The sequence below is a fragment of the Copadichromis virginalis genome, linkage group LG23, assembly GCF_057382275.1.
Source record: "Copadichromis virginalis isolate Kocher_CV1m ecotype Utaka linkage group LG23, C_Virginalis_male_GT1.1, whole genome shotgun sequence".
Lineage (NCBI taxonomy): Eukaryota > Metazoa > Chordata > Actinopteri > Cichliformes > Cichlidae > Copadichromis > Copadichromis virginalis.
Window position 1 is genome coordinate 42,898,276 of NC_140639.1, and position 16,082 is coordinate 42,914,357.

The window sequence follows — 16,082 nt, forward strand, 5'->3', positions numbered from 1 at the left end:
TCTAACACTGGAAAATAACTCAAAATGTTAGAAATATTTCAGTGTTAGAAAATCAGCACTGCTCAGTGTTAGCCATTGTTAATCTTCAAAACTGACTAGGTTACTTTTAAACATATAACACTGTCAAAAGTGTTAATTTAACACTCAACAGTGTTGTATTTAACACTCAGAGGTGTGGACCCATATAGACACTCTCCAGTGTTAATTTAACACTGGAGATTTTGCTGTGTGTCCATTTCACACATAATCTCCAATAATAACCTGTGTCTACAACTGTAACACAATTCACATATTATGTACCACATAAAATAATAATGACAGGACTTGTATGACTGCCAAAAACAAACTGAACACAATAAGTCCAACACAACACTTTCCCAATATGAATACACGTTAATTGCACCAGAATCCATTTGAATGTTAAGCTACAAAAAGCATGAATAAAGTATGAACAATGTGCAAAGACAAAGTCTATATTTAAGGGAACGCTGCATTTAATATTGACCATAATGCTATTTTCTTCTCTGTCACATTTTAAAAATAAGTCTCCATTTATTCTCGTAGCGTAAAATTTATATGAACAGCAATGGCTACTTTGGTTCCTTTTTAATGAGCAAGGAAAAGATAAGAGGGGTGAAATTACTTTACAAAATATACATCTGTAATTCTGCTCTTTCCAACAACCCTGACGGATGAAAGTATACTTTTTGTGTTTATGTGTGCAGTTTGAGGGAATTTCAAAATGCAATATCTAAGAAAATAATCTAAAAAAGGCAGGTAGAGAGGAAAATAATAATTGATTGTGGCTTGTATCCTAGTTACCATGGTACAAATATGCTCACCATAGCCCAAAGTGCCTTAGAGTAGACTTTTCTAACCAGAGTCAGATTTGATTGAGCAAATTTTAATAATAGACAGAAAATCTTTTTGAGAAGCTTTGACAAAGCAACACGTCATGCAATACGTCTTTTTTGCACAGTAAAGCTGCGCTAGCTAACTTTGCACAAATGCTAGCAAGTTCTGTTGCTGTCTGAGAAAGTGAAGTTGCCGTGATACTCACATAGACATTTAGCCCAAGACAAATAGGGTGTTATGGCATGTATCAAAGGAAGCCAGCTTGTAAAGGAGGAATAAATCAGACATTTGCAAGTCTGGCTTTTTATTAGGACAGTGTGCTTGCTAGCTTCTGATAGAGATGGCATTGCCTCTGGGTACAAAAGTGCATATGAGGAGAATTTATGTTGGGTAAATAGAGCAGAGCTGATTGAATTAAAGAGGATAGATCCCTCTTCTGTTCTCTATCCAAAGATGAGTACTTTCACATCTCTTGCCCAGTGCAGCTTTAAGATACTAAATTTGGGTTGATTTATTTTTGTCTCTGTGTAGCCTTCAGTTGTTTGGTTCCAGTCCCTCTAGATGGTCAGGGATCGGTAGACCAGTAAGAATGGTTAGACACTTGTTCCACACGTTGAACACAGGACACACGGGTTGGATGAAAGAGACATGAAATGTGTGTAGGTGCTGGGAGCCTACAGCATCATAGAAGCTCAGGTATCCGGAATCGTAATCCAGCAGGACCCCAACGCGTCGCAGGTGGGGTGACGGCTCGATCGCTAGCTCCTTGCTGTTGTGACGAACCACCCAGGAGTTGTTGCAGCGGCAGAGCACCCAAGACGCTGAGTTCTTGCCGATCCATTCGTGCTTGGGGGCTGACTTATAGGCTATGCCTACAGCATACCTTGGAAGGAGATAAAATTTCTGTTATCATTATTTGGAAACCAAAGACCATCAGTATTTGCTTAGTTGAGTATCTCAGTATTCTGTTCATAAGTGAATTTGGTGGTATAAGCAGATGAAGTGGTGAACTGTCAGAAGTAATTGTGAAATGAGGCAACGCTTTCAATTTCAACATCAATCTAGGTTCCATCCTTCATTTGTTTCCATGACTGAAAAGTTGGGATTGCGGATACAGCTACCTGCGTAGTGTGTCTACACGCATCTTTAGCAACAGGCTGAGGATCTCAGACATCTCTAAGGACCTGCTCCTCCTTTATGCAGAAAGCAACAAACTGAGGTGGTCCAAGCATCTAAATAGGATGGAGCTTTCCTTTTAGAGGTTCTCTGGTCATGCTCGGTTGGGAGGAACCCCAAAGGCTGATCCAGAATACAATAGAGGGATTACATTTGTCATCTGACATAGGAGGATACCTCAGGAGAAAGAAGGAAGGTTGGTGGGGAAAAGTCTGCTTAGCCCCACAACCTAACTTTGAATAAGTGGACAGAAATGCATAGATGGATAGATGTTATCCTCAAACAGAATCCATAAATTATTACTTAAAATGTGTAGCTCTCACCATGTGCTTCCTCCAATGAGAGCTTCCCAGTAGTGACGCCCACTGTCAATATAGACATTTCCCACAACACCGTAGCTGCTCTGGCTGGCGAACCGCTCTTGGCTGTGGCCTTTCTTGGATGTGGTTTCATCTCGCTCCACTGTCAGGTTGTCGTGAGACACTTTCAGCTTCTTGTGAGCAGATTTAGGATCAAGCTTGAACGGCTGGCCTGTTCGTAGTAAACAAGATAAATAGAAGAGTTGATTTACAAATGGTTCCCATAATTTGCTAGGAAAAGACAGAGTATACCTGAGTTCTTACCAACTTGACCATAAGGACCATGTAGTTACCAGTAAGAGATTATAGTGAAGACTTTTCTAGCATATGTAATTTCTCTCCTTGACCTACTTACCACCTATGGCAAATATTTAGCAGTCCACCAAATAAATAGTAATTAGGGGCTGTGTGTTTACAGACAGGAAAAAAAAGACTCAGGACTATTTCAGTCTTTATTATCTTACTGTTTGTCTTTAAAGTCCCTGGTTCACTGCTCCTGCTCCCCGCTTGGTTAATAGCCTTCACAACAAAGATATACTTGGTGCCACTCTGCAGACCGTGCACTGTGTAGTGGTTCTGCTTGATGTTGGGAACAATCATCCAGCTTTCCAAGGAGTTACAGAGACCTGAGAGTGGAGGAAAAAAAACAAAAAAGTCATGTCAGATTTAGTAAATAGACAGTTAATTCACTTAAATTATAATTCATTGTATTTATTTTTTGCATTATGCGACTCTATAGGACAAAGTCTAGAATGAAAATGAAACTGAAGTGCTGAAGAATTCATATAACTGCAGGCATTTCTCCTTAAAATAACTCACAAATAACAGAAAAACTATTTACTTAAGAGTTCCCTGGAAGAATAATGCATCACTGTGTGAAAGGACGGTGAACAAAATAACTGGTTGTGTGCAACCCCATGCCAGTGGAAACAGGTGAGAGGGTGTGAAAAGGCACATGAGGAAACTATTCACACCTCGTTGACTTCATAGCTGCACTGTGCTCCCTCTGCTATGTGTGTTTGTGTGTCTTTGGTATGTGCTTTTTATTTAATGGCACTTTAGAGCTGCTGCACAACCTCCTAAGGCATATGTGTGTATATGTGGGTGTACATTTTCCCTCCATTTCATGTCTTTGTTTGCCTGCTGATCAGGAAGTTGCCACTGCTCGTTGTTATCCATCCATAGATGGAAACTAGTGTTTTGGGTGTGTGTATGTTTTTTTTTTTTTAAATAATGAGCACCCACAATTTTAATGTCACTGTCACATAAACTGTTATGCCACATTCTAACAAAGACCTCTAAACAGACAAAAATATCATCGGCACTGACACTGAACACAAAGTCGTTTAAATATTTGTTTTACCTTTTAAAATGTTAAAGCAAGAGAGGAAATGAAGAGTCATATTCATTTACGAAATGAAATGGAAGCATTTCTGCAGTTTTGTAAAGATAATTTGCAGCACAGGCCTAAAACTAACCTGTATATTATGGAGCCCTACAAGGGACATTGGAAAAAAAAAATGAAGATGAACTTTTGTGAGATCTCACAAAACTTTTGCGAGATCACGCAAAATAGGCCGCATCCTTCAGAGGCCGCATTTGACGGCTGTCCCAATTCGAAGGCTGCTCCAAATGCATCCTTCATTTCCCCGAATTTGATGGATGGGTCGGGTGTATCCTTCGTGGCCCAATCTATCCCAGAATTCATAATGTGGCCCAGCCAATTCCAGTTTCCAACAATGGTGGCAGCTATTACTCTATCTGGGTCACAAAATACGCTTTCAAGATATTTTCAGGCGAGAATGTAGCTGTGTAAACTTCAAATATCTGCTCGGTTTATCAAGACATTTAACACTTGCAAAAGTGCTCCGAGGTTTTCGGAAATGTCTGTTACCCACCAGCTCAAACCTGACCAGGAGGTCGAGGCCCACTAGAGCTGACGAGAACACCCACTCCCAGTACATTGTGCCTGGACCTCCCGGTCAGCTTCAAGCTGGCGGCCTCCGAAGGGATGCAACCTATTTTGGAAGATCTCACTAAAGGTTTGCGGTAAAAAGTAACTTGAGATCTCGCAAAAGTTCATTTTCATTTTTTTTTCTCTAATGTCCCTTGTGGGGCTCCGCAGTATATTGTAAACTCACATATGCTAGCTTAATTCTTTCAGAAATGATAGGTAGACAGTGAGATAGCCCTGATGACTAACTTTAGCTAACACAAAAACATATCTTGTCAAGGTGATTATAGATGATAGTTTGTTATGTAACATATAATTCATTGATTATGGAAGAAAAAGCATCTAAAGTCAGGCTAACAAAGCTAGCTTAGCATAAAAGTATGATCTGTTAATAATATAATATGGTCTAGTAAAGCTACTTTCAATATTCTGAATTATTTATATTGACAATAATGTGCTTAGTAAATGAATAATCATAATGAAAGTAGACAGGCACCTAAATTCATTAGTTATCAGTTTAGGCTAATACGTTATACATGTATTTGTGTGTACTTTGTTTTTGAATGCAATTTAAATTCCTTTGGAGGAAAAAGAAACAATGAAATGTAGTTAACTGAAAATCCTGAATCCTGAAAATTATTAAATCCATGATGCTAAAGACTAAAGGCAATATTAGTGTATGCCACCATGCAGTTATTATTTACCTACTGAGGAAGCTACTGACACTACAACAGGCTAAAAGACCTCTAAGACTAAAAAGCAGTTTGTGCATGATCTTGTCATGTATTTCCCACTGGAAATTAGATTCAGAAGGCTGTACAGAACAATTAGAAGGATAATGTTTTCACTGTTCCATTCCATAAAATTACAATACTTCTACTTCCTGCATAGTGATACAACTCAATTTCCACAGGGGGGAAACTTCTTGCACATGACTTGAATGCCAAAAGCAACACCTCTGACTTTACCTGACCTGATAACAAGAGGTGAGAAAAATCATGCTGTCTTCTTGAATGGAAAGAGACAGAAATGTGAAAGCAAGAGAAGAAATGAAGTGTCAAATCAGTTTAATGGCTGTCATTTTTAAATACTCTTTAATCTGTGAAGTAATGACAAGGCAATGGCAAAGGTGTAACCTTACATAGATGGGAAGGAAAAAAATAAAGGAAGGGTGTAACCCAAAAGTATCAGGAGCTGAGTGAAAAGGAGGGAAACAAAGCATGGGAACCAAGAAAAGAAATGGAAAAAGGTACTTTTACTGTTATGTAATTCTGTTTGAATGTTAGAAAGGATTTCAAAAAGAACAGATGAAAGACAGAGAAAAGGCGGTTTGATTGAAAGGGAGCAGGGGATCTCGCCTTCAGATGCCCTGACCCCATTTTCTTCCTTGTAGTTGTTGCTCACTTGAGTGTGCTCATGATTGTCTAGGGCTTGTGTGTATTTGAGCAAGAGTGAGTATGTCGGCATATACTGCCTGTCTGTTGTTGCTCTACGAGACATTGTGTCACTTAGCGTATGTCAAGGATGCTGATTCGTTTCCCAGCTGTCATCCCTCCTGACACATCTCACTCCTTCGATGCCACTTAAACCTAAATGTTTCACATGTTTCAGTGTAAGAACTCTGCGTTTCCAGTGAAGTCTAATCTTTTACTGAGTGCTCTTCATGCATTCTGGATTTGCTATTGTCAAATCTTATCCCTCTTTCATCCTTCACAAGCTACAGTCATTTGATGTGTGACAACATCAGGGTGATAGTAGCATAAAGGCCAGAGGCTTCACTTCAGGAACTTCCACTTCCACTCCAACGCTATCTTAGAAAAGCACTTCAACTCCCATCTGCCTAAGGGGAGCTAGTGGCCAGTAGTAGGGCAGCATAAATGTACAGAGTTGATCTTAGGTCTGACGAGGATGCCTCCTGGATGCCTCTTAGGTGAGGTGTTTCAGGTATGTCCTGCCAGGAAGAGGTCCTGGGGCAGACCCAGAACTCACTGGAGAGGATATATCTTTCAGCTGGTTTGGGAATGACTCGATGTGCCCTCGGATGAGGTGAGATGACTTGTCTAGAATTAGGGTTAGGGCTTGGTTTTGGATGTTTCAAGGTGGATGCATTTAGAAGGCCCAATTGACATTGGTATGGGGCAGAATAGGGCTTTCTGGCATTACTTTGTCTACTTTCAAGGTGCATGGAGAGGAGAAGAAAATCTAAAGAAGTTACAAGTCTATCAACACTTTTATAATAACTTTAATGGCTTGGTCAAGAACTAAAGCTCGTGGCCCTCATTACAGTCATCCCTGATGTCTGTAGTGCACCCGTGCATATAGACAGCTGTCACTGGATTACTCTGATGATGAGTAAAATTAAACTACAATAAAAGAGTCAGCATTCAAACATAACATGATTCTTAGACAAGTTTTGATCTTCTTAAAGGATATGTGAATGTTTATTCACAATTCAGCGTGACAGATGGAAATTACATCAATCTGTTTGCATTCACATTTACCAAGTTAGTACTGCTAAAAGGATTGCTTTTTTTCCCACAAATTACATTAATTGGATACTTGGGAAGTGGAGTTGTACCTTAATTACTTAATGGAAGCCATTAAGGTGCTTTAAGACCCTGAATGTGGTGCTCAATGGGCCGCTTCAACCTCTCTCCTTCCCCCTGGGAAGTTTTTTGTTATGCAGTTCAAAAAGCTCTTCCCTACAAACGACTCACCATCTTTCAACTTTCTTTTTTATTTTGCTAATGCTAATGAATTCACCCCCATAACCTCTTATTTTCTTTATTGTAGCTGGGACCTTAAAAATAACTACTAAAATAAACTTTGTAGATTGGTTATCTGAGCTGGGTTATATCTTCATGTATTTATTCATTCTTGTGCTTTCAAGATTTGAAAAACCATTTAGTTCTTATCTGATTTCAGCATTCATTTCATACTTACTGGCAATGTTGGACTGTCCGGTGAAAATAGCATACTGGAGCTCATAGGACGTCACAGTGAATTCATCATCTGACGTCCAGTGGGCAGTGATTGTGTCATAGGACGCCGTGCACAGTTCTTCCCTTATGCACGGAGCACTTGGAGCTGCAATGATTGAAGAAAAAAAATCATCGTCTCAGGCTCTAATTTTAGATTGTGTTTGGATAAAATTGCAAATTACATTAGCGATATTCCAAAGTGATGACACACTCAAAGGTTGTCAGCTGTTACAACGGTAGCCTTGATTAACCTTGTACGTGTTCATTTGCTTCGATTTATGAGTCTACAAGCTTCATTACACATAGGACTGAGGATGCTCTTTCTAATAGAGTGGTACGCTGAGCATTAAAAGGAAGGCAGCAGCAAAATAATAAACAATTCAGATAAAAAGCAGATCGCATTAACAGCGGGAACAGTAAATGTAACAGCCCTTTTTAGGAGTAACAAATGCGAGTCGTTACATAACCAGAGATGTTAGATTGGCTCTCTTCCACTCATGCATTGATTCATTGGAAAACTTCATTATGTTATAACTGTTTTTGTTCCACAGAGAAATAAATACAATGAATCACTCTTGTATTCAGTGCATGAAGCCTCTCGGTAGAAAGAGATAGAAACAGAATGGACCGAGGTAAAGAAATAAAGATATAAAGGCACAGCTTAAATTGATTGTAAAGCCACTTCCTATCTCTTTCTCTGTCTGTCACTCGCTCCCTCTCCCGAGCCTTCTGTCATGAGTGGCTGCACATAGTGGAGTGATTCAGACTGATTCACTTAGTGAAAAGGCCCTCCAGCGAAGCCCTCATGCATCACAGAGAATAAATACGAGCCAGCCACTTTCACAGACCTTCAAAACCCACTACACTACCTCGTTTTTGTCCCCACCAAGCTCCATAATTCATGCAGTGACATTTTGATGGGGCCTTGCAAATAGGACATCGGAAATTAATGTTGAAAATTAATTTTAGAGTTAATAGGCTGGGGTCTGTTCAAATGCAATGCTTGAAGAAAACCGAGACATCAAAAGATTTTTTTTAAATCCTAAATTAAAGCATGAATATAATCTTAATTGGAGACAATATTTGAGTTTCACAGTCCATGAGAAACTGAATCGTGTAATCAAAGGGCTACACTATAGATTAAGACTATACATTAGGTCATGGATTCAAAGAAAGAAGCCATCAAAAGATGATGATAATGAGGATGAACATGAACAGCAGTTCTCAGTGATTGTCACTACGCATTTTGAAAATTAGTTTCTGGTTAATCAGTATAATCTGTCCTGTCTTCCACCTCTGTTGTTGTGATTTAGCACGGTATAAATAAAACTGAATTGAACTGAATTGAATTATAATCAGCAGACGTCCATTTGATGAAAAATGGAGGTTAAACATAAAGGTTTCCCAAGCAGAAAGTTCTGGGTTTCTGGGTAAAAATAAAGCCTGCAGTTCCTTGAATGGCCACTTGAGGCTATCTTCAAATGCAAAAACTTCCAAAAGGCTGAACTTTACAGCAGAATAATCATCTTTACAGCCTGATACAAAAGACACTTTGCGTCTTAATGCCAAATTACTCCCTTTTGGAGTCACCCACCTGAATTGTATCTAGGCTTATGGGGTCAGATTTAGTTGAATAGGCAAAATAGCACAATCTCTAAACTCCTTGGAAACATATCCCTAAATGTAAATTTTGTGTCACGAACATTAACAAATGCTTTTTACGCTTCTCACTATATTTTGTGTTTTGAGAAATATATATCCAACACAGTTAGTTGCAGATATTCCCACTTTATACATGCCACCCTGTCACTGTCCTCTCTTTGTAAATACTTAAAATTTTAATTTAACCTTTAGGGCCCTACATGGTCAAGCTCCCCAGTACATTTCTGACCTGCTGAAACCGCATTCCTCTTCCCGAGCTCTAAGGTCATCAGCAAAAAGCGCTATAGAAACAAATTTTACTTACTTACTTACCAACAGTATATTTTTCTTCCTCCAATACCCACTCTGCACTAACGAAACACATTAGTAAAGCTGGCCCATAGTCTACTAACCAGTGTTCTAGCATTTTATTTGAATGCTACTTGGCACTAATTAGCAGTGATCTGTATAGTACAGGGCTGCCCAATCCCAGTCCTCGAGAGCTACTATCCTGCAGCTTTTAGATGCATCCCTACTCCAACACAGCTGAATCAAATGGTTTGATTACCTCTTCAGCATGCCATCGTGTTTGGCAAAGGCCAGATAACAAGCCATTCATTTGATTCGGGTGTGTGGGAACAAGGATGCATCTAAAAGCTGCAGGACGGTAGCTCTCGAGGACTGGGATTGGGCACCCCTGGTATAGTACATTGAATGCCTGCCAAGCTTGTTAGCATTAGTTGGTAACATAGCACATCACCCAAACACAGTCAGGCTATGATTTTTACCAGTGAGGTAATCCAGATTCTCCAACAGCTTCTTCTCTCTAGTAAAGTCCAGGGCAAATGTGTCGAAGGTGTCAGTCAGGTGTATCTCAGGGATCAGCACTTGGGTTGATGCAGTAGCCATGGAAACCCTATATCAGGACCAGTAATAATAATAATAATAATAATAATAATGGATACTTTATTGATCCCCATGGGGAAATTACTTGTTTTTCTCTGCATTTGACCCATTCACTCAGTGAAGCAGTGGGCAGCCCACTAAGCAGGCGCCCGGGGAGCAGTGTGTAGGGACGGTACCTTGCTCAGGGGTACCTCAGGGTAGCCGTTAAGTGGATTCGAACCGCCGACCTTCCGATCATGGGGCGACCACTTTACCTACTGAGCTATCCCTGCCAGATACTTGTAATGCACTTTACATATGAACTAGTCAGTTTAAGCTATTTTGTAATTGTATATGTATGTGTTAGGGGTGTTTTTGAAGGGTAGACCACCCCAAAATAGATTTTAACTGGACTTGAAAAAAAATGTCATGTCAACATCACAAGTGTTAGCAATACAGTGACAAGCATTTTTAGCATTTTGCAAAGCATTGTACATAACATCCATATACAGAATTAACACCTCAACAGTTGCTAAATAAAAACACAAACTCCCAATCTAAAGAAAATCATCTTCCTAATTAGTGAAGCTGTGCAGATTAGATTCTGATTGAAACACTGCTTTTGTATGAAGGACTAAAGGATAATGATTTCTTTTTTATATCACCCCTTTTGTTTCTCCTGAGGATGCACATATTGGAGAGCAGGTTTTGTTCTCAATTGCCAAATCAATTAGTCAGAGAGCTTAAGCAGGGAATGGAATAAGATTATGCTAAATAGAAGATGAAATCCCACTCTACTTGTTTTGGCTGTTGGCGAAGTTATGTACACAAAGTTTTCAAACTGTTTCTCACCATTTGTGTGGTTGCAGTCTTTAACCTCTCCCTTAAGCTAGATTTTAACATGCTGAGCTGAATAATTAAGGCATGCGGTCAGTGTGTGGGCTGTCTGACCTCTCATTGATGCTCTTTGCTGTCTGCAGAAAGCGAGCATGATCGGTTTCTTTCAGCGTTTGATCGGCCTGTGTTATGAGGGCTGTGGACCTCTCTATGCATTGCTTGCAGTTGGAGATCTGTTGGGCGAGCTTCCGAAGCCTCTGTGCCTAGAAAGTGTGAAAGAGAAAGTCACAGAAAAGACTATCAGGATGAATCGGAATGGATGAAATAGTGCTTATGCAAGTTAAGGTGTTGTGAATCATTTTGGCTGATAACATAATCAGAGCTGATGGCACAAAACGTCCCAGAAATATGGGCTTTTATGGGCGCAAGAAGATGGATGTTAACATTTTGAAGTCACTCATACATGAAAAGGTCAAATCCACGGTTGACTAATGTAGGTAGTCATCAAATTCTGCACGTTTTCTTCTACTGGTATTAACATCACAGAAGGTTAACAAAGGGCATGAACATACCCATCATCCATAAATAAAATCACAGGACATTTAGTTTAACTTTCACTTTACTTGTCTCTTTTTCCATATTCTTTTTGCACCTGACACTTCAAGGTAATGTTTTGGACATAGCTACCCATGATTGGTTGGTTTCTTAAATTCTGTTTTGAAGCCTTGATGAAACAGACTTGACAACGAGATTGAAAAGTCATTAGGCATTGAGCACATTTATCCGCTATTTTGAAAAAAGGAAAACAAGACGTTTGAAATAGACTTTTTATTTTATTCAGTATGACATAAAATTAGTGACTGACCCATCAACTTAGCAGGATAGCGTTTATAGGTGTCATAGGGGCTCATTTGCTTTCCCATAGACTTCTATAGAACGACTATAGAAAGGCTTTTTGCAAGCAGATACTGGCTATCTGGTGGCCTTCGAATAGAATGGTGGTTTAAGACAGCAGTCCCCAACCTTTTTTGTACCACGGACGGGTTTATGTCCTACAATATTTTCACGGACCAGCCTTTAAGGTGTTGCGGATAAATACAACAAAATAAAACCAGTACAGGTACCAAAAAAAAGAAGATTTATTCATAACACACGGAAAACGACCCAGGGAAACTGAGTTAGCGATAAAAACAATAAAAAAAATAATGCTAAAATTACTGAGAACCATGAATTTCACACCCAAGCCTCAACTCTCACGGCCCGGTACCAAACGACTCATGGACTGGTACCCGTCTGGGGGATTGGGGACCGCTGGTTTAAGACACTTCTGCACTGACTTTATTTTTCCAGCTTGGAAGCTACGTCCATGGTTTATCTTGTGTATGCCAATAAAAATGTATGAATTCAATTATTCATATGAATCATTTTAAGGGCATTCATTCTGGTAGGGAAATCTGAAATCGTGTTCATTATTTGAGTCACTTTACCCTACCTACCTTGTTGCTCATCTGCAAGATGCTTTGCAACCCACCAAACTAATGTAACAACATGCCTCTTGTTTTCTGTGGTTGGAGATATGGGTGTATAGGTCTTATTGCCGCACTAGAGCTACCATCAAAAATAAATTGTTGCATATAAAAAAAACAAAACAAAACATTTTTTCTTGTTAAGATGAAGTCCTCAGAAGCTCCATCTTAACAAGAGAAGAGTAAATAAAGAGCACACAGGGTGCTTGGCAAAATGTTTTCTTTCAGTATCAGCTAATCTTCTCATGCCCCAGCTAATCTTAACTTTTTCAGAGCTGTCAGTGATTCTGCTAAATGGAAATCTGGGATTTTAGATGGCCTCGTTTGCTCCTCGGTTTCATTTTCTTTCCCTGTCAGCAAAGATTTCAGGAGACAGATTTAGGTCAGTGGTTACATTGAGGTCAAAGGACATTTCATCAGCAGCTTGGCTTGCAAAGAACCCAAGATACTGTAATCCTGATTTAAGGGCACTGAAAATTTCAATCAATTGCTAGTCATTATTACTACAGAAACTTTGTCTCAGAAAAGACAGTGTTGAGTTGTTTTTGAGTATGAGCTAACACAAACACCCAAAATCAATTTGTAAGAATTCTGTTGGTCTATAAACAATGATCCATCCATCTGTATCCATTTCTCTATTTGCTGCACAATCCTAACAGCTGAAAGCCTAGATTACATGGTAAAAAAAAAAAAAAAAAACATCCCTAGTGCATTCCAAGTCTCATTAGACGGAGCTTAAAGAAATCATCTGTGTTTAGAGTACGAGAAAGAGTGCCGTCCCATATGCTCTGGGATCTGCTTTTGGGCAGTCTGTCTGTTTTTCCCTTCTGTTGAATATGTGTTGAAGGGTTTACCGTCTGTTGGAAGAGTAAGGATCAGGTCAAGCAACTGTGATGACGCATTGTGTTGATTAGAAAATGAGGTCTGATGATATCTTAAATTGATATCAGAGAGTTTAAATTGGGATTAATAAAAGCTTGGCCTTATAAGTCAATCAACTCTAGCAAAACACAAGCTCTAAATTGTAGTTAGGTGTCATGTAGATATTAAACACACAGCATGAATGAGGGAATCCATTTGTTTCACAGGTTATTACAGCTGCAGACAATGTTCACTCTCGGAGGATTATTATGTGTGCTTGAGCAGTTGATAGATGGACTGAAGCAGCATTTTAATATTAAATGAAAGTTGTAAGAAAGATTGAGAGAATATGTAGGCAAAGCTTGTTATAAATACAGCATTTATAGCAAACAAATGGTGTCACAGTCCTCGCCCCTCTGAGCGTTCTATGGGCCAAAATCTGTGCCATCAGAAACTGAATTTGAATAAGTTAAATCTGAATTTGAATTGCTCGGATTGAATCTGAATTGTAACTTGAATAAATGCTTTTAAAAACTGAATATGAATTAGCCTAATTTGAAATTCAATTTATTGGTTTGAAAATGATCATCACTAAACTGAAATTGAATTTTATAGTTTGAAAATGAATTCATTTGCTTTGAAACAGTATTTAATCCTTTAAAAATTTAGCTCTCGAATAATTTCGGATTCACTTATCACCATTCAGTTTCAGTTCTACAATTCAATTTCAGTTCCAAAATTCAGTTTTTTGGGACTTACATCCGGTTCCGGTTCAAGAGTAATCAAGCGCAGATTAAATAGAACTACGTTTTACTAGCGGACCGAAAGTGTTACTGATGGGAATCTACAGCGTCTTGAGCTGAATTAAGACTTCAGAAGTCATTCGTCATGTCGAATGACCAGCGGATAAACTCTCAGGTTGGTAATAAATGTATTACATGTATAAGAACAAGCGTCATGTTAACAAATGATAGCCGTACAGTAACTTTTATGCTTATTGTAGCTGTTAGCTAAAAACGCTAAAGTGAATAGTTAGTCTAATTCATTAGTGCAGCATTACTGGATCACCTCTGTTTGAAGTGATATGATACAGTGGGGCAAAAAAGTATTTAGTCAGCCACCGATTGTGCAAGTTCCCCCACCTAAAATGATGACAGAGGTCAGTAATTTGCACCAGAGGTACACTTCAACTGTGAGAGACAGAATGTGAAAAAAAAAAATCCATGAATCCACATGGTAGGATTTGTAAAGAATTTATTCGTAAATCAGGGTGGAAAATAAGTATTTGGTCAATAACAAAAATACAACTCAATACTTTGTAACATAACCTTTGTTGGCAATAACAGAGGTCAAACGTTTACTATAGGTCTTTACCAAGTTTGCACACACAGTAGCTGGTATTTTGGCCCATTCCTCCATGCAGATCGTCTCGAGAGCAGTGATGTTTTGGGGCTGTCGCCGAGCAACACGGACTTTCAACTCCCGCCACAGATTTTCTATGGGGTTGAGGTCTGGAGACTGGCTAGGCCACTCCAGGACTTTCAAATGCTTCTTACGGAGCCACTCCTTTGTTGCCCGGGCGGTGTGTTTTGGATCATTGTCATGTTGGAAGACCCAGCCTCGTTTCATCTTCAAAGTTCTCACTGATGGAAGGAGGTTTTGGCTCAAAATCTCACGATACATGGCCCCATTCATTCTGTCCTTAACACGGATCAGTCGTCCTGTCCCCTTGGCAGAAAAACAGCCCCATAGCATGATGTTTCCACCCCCATGCTTCACAGTAGGTATGGTGTTCTTGGGATGCAACTCAGTATTCGTCTTCCTCCAAACACGACGAGTTGAGTTTATACCAAAAAGTTCTACTTTGGTTTCATCTGACCACATGACATTCTCCCAATCCTCTGCTGTATCATCCATGTGCTCTCTGGCAAACTTCAGACAGGCCTGGACATGCACTGACTTCAGCAGCGGAACACGTCTGGCACTGCGGGATTTGATTCCCTGCCGTTGTAGTGTGTTACTGATGGTGACCTTTGTTACTTTGGTCCCAGCTCTCTGCAGGTCATTCACCAGGTCCCCCCGTGTGGTTCTGGGATCTTTGCTCACCGTTCTCATGATCATTTTGAACCCACGGGATGAGATCTTGCATGGAGCCCCAGATCGAGGGAGATTATCAGTGGTCTTGTATGTCTTCCATTTTCTGATGATCGCTCCCACAGTTGATTTTTTCACACCAAGCTGCTTGCCTATTGTAGATTCACTCTTCCCAGTCTGGTGCAGGTCTACAATACTTTTCCTGGTGTCCTTCGAAAGCTCTTTGGTCTTGGCCATGGCGGAGTTTGGAGTCTGACTGTTTGAGGCTGTGGACAGGTGTCTTTTATACAGATGATGAGTTCAAACAGGTGCCATTCATACAGGTAACGAGTGGGGGACAGAAAAGCTTCTTACAGAAGACGTTACAGGTCTGTGAGAGCCAGAGATTTTCCTTGTTTGAGGTGACCAAATACTTATTTTCCACCCTAATTTACGAATAAATTCTTTACAAATCCTACCATGTGAATTCATGGATTTTTTTTTTCACATTCTGTCTCTCACAGTTGAAGTGTACCTCTGGTGCAAATTACTGACCTCTGTCATCATTTTAAGTGGGGGAACTTGCACAATCGGTGGCTGACTAAATACTTTTTTGCCCCACTGTATGTGACTATCACTGTGTTTAACTACCATAATAATTCTTAGGGTACTGAGTGCATGCTTAATTAGTTTGTTTTTTTTTTTTTTTAAACATACTGCTCCATTGCTATGTTTGACAGGCTGAAGTCGTCGGATCACCTCCTAAATCAACCATCTTGTACAGGTGTTTTGTGCCAGAAATGGAGTGTCCACTGAAGACTGAAGATACTGAATTTCTACGCCTTGCCATTGATCCCTCTTGTGCCTTCATCTAGACAAGAGACATTAACTTAACCACTCTCACATGCTCTGTACCTACATCACCTTCCCTGAC

The 16,082-nt window shown here is 39.6% G+C and overlaps 1 protein-coding gene across 2 annotated transcripts in view; it reads right to left on the bottom strand.

The window, feature by feature from the left end:
- Positions 1-214: 214 nt before the first annotated feature.
- Positions 215-16,082, bottom strand: part of LOC146681667 (E3 ubiquitin-protein ligase Midline-1-like) — an 89,438-nt gene continuing 73,570 nt past the window's right edge. For both annotated transcript variants that reach the window (XM_085448248.1, XM_085448247.1), the window contains exons 5-10: positions 10,803-10,951; positions 9,755-9,882; positions 7,288-7,431; positions 2,855-3,016; positions 2,355-2,562; positions 215-1,738 (exon numbers count right to left, since the gene is read on the bottom strand). In XM_085448248.1, the coding sequence (XP_085304374.1) occupies positions 1,390-1,738; positions 2,355-2,562; positions 2,855-3,016; positions 7,288-7,431; positions 9,755-9,882; positions 10,803-10,951 (1,140 nt within the window). In that variant the 3' untranslated portion in view covers positions 215-1,389. The remainder of the gene's footprint in view (positions 1,739-2,354; positions 2,563-2,854; positions 3,017-7,287; positions 7,432-9,754; positions 9,883-10,802; positions 10,952-16,082) is intronic.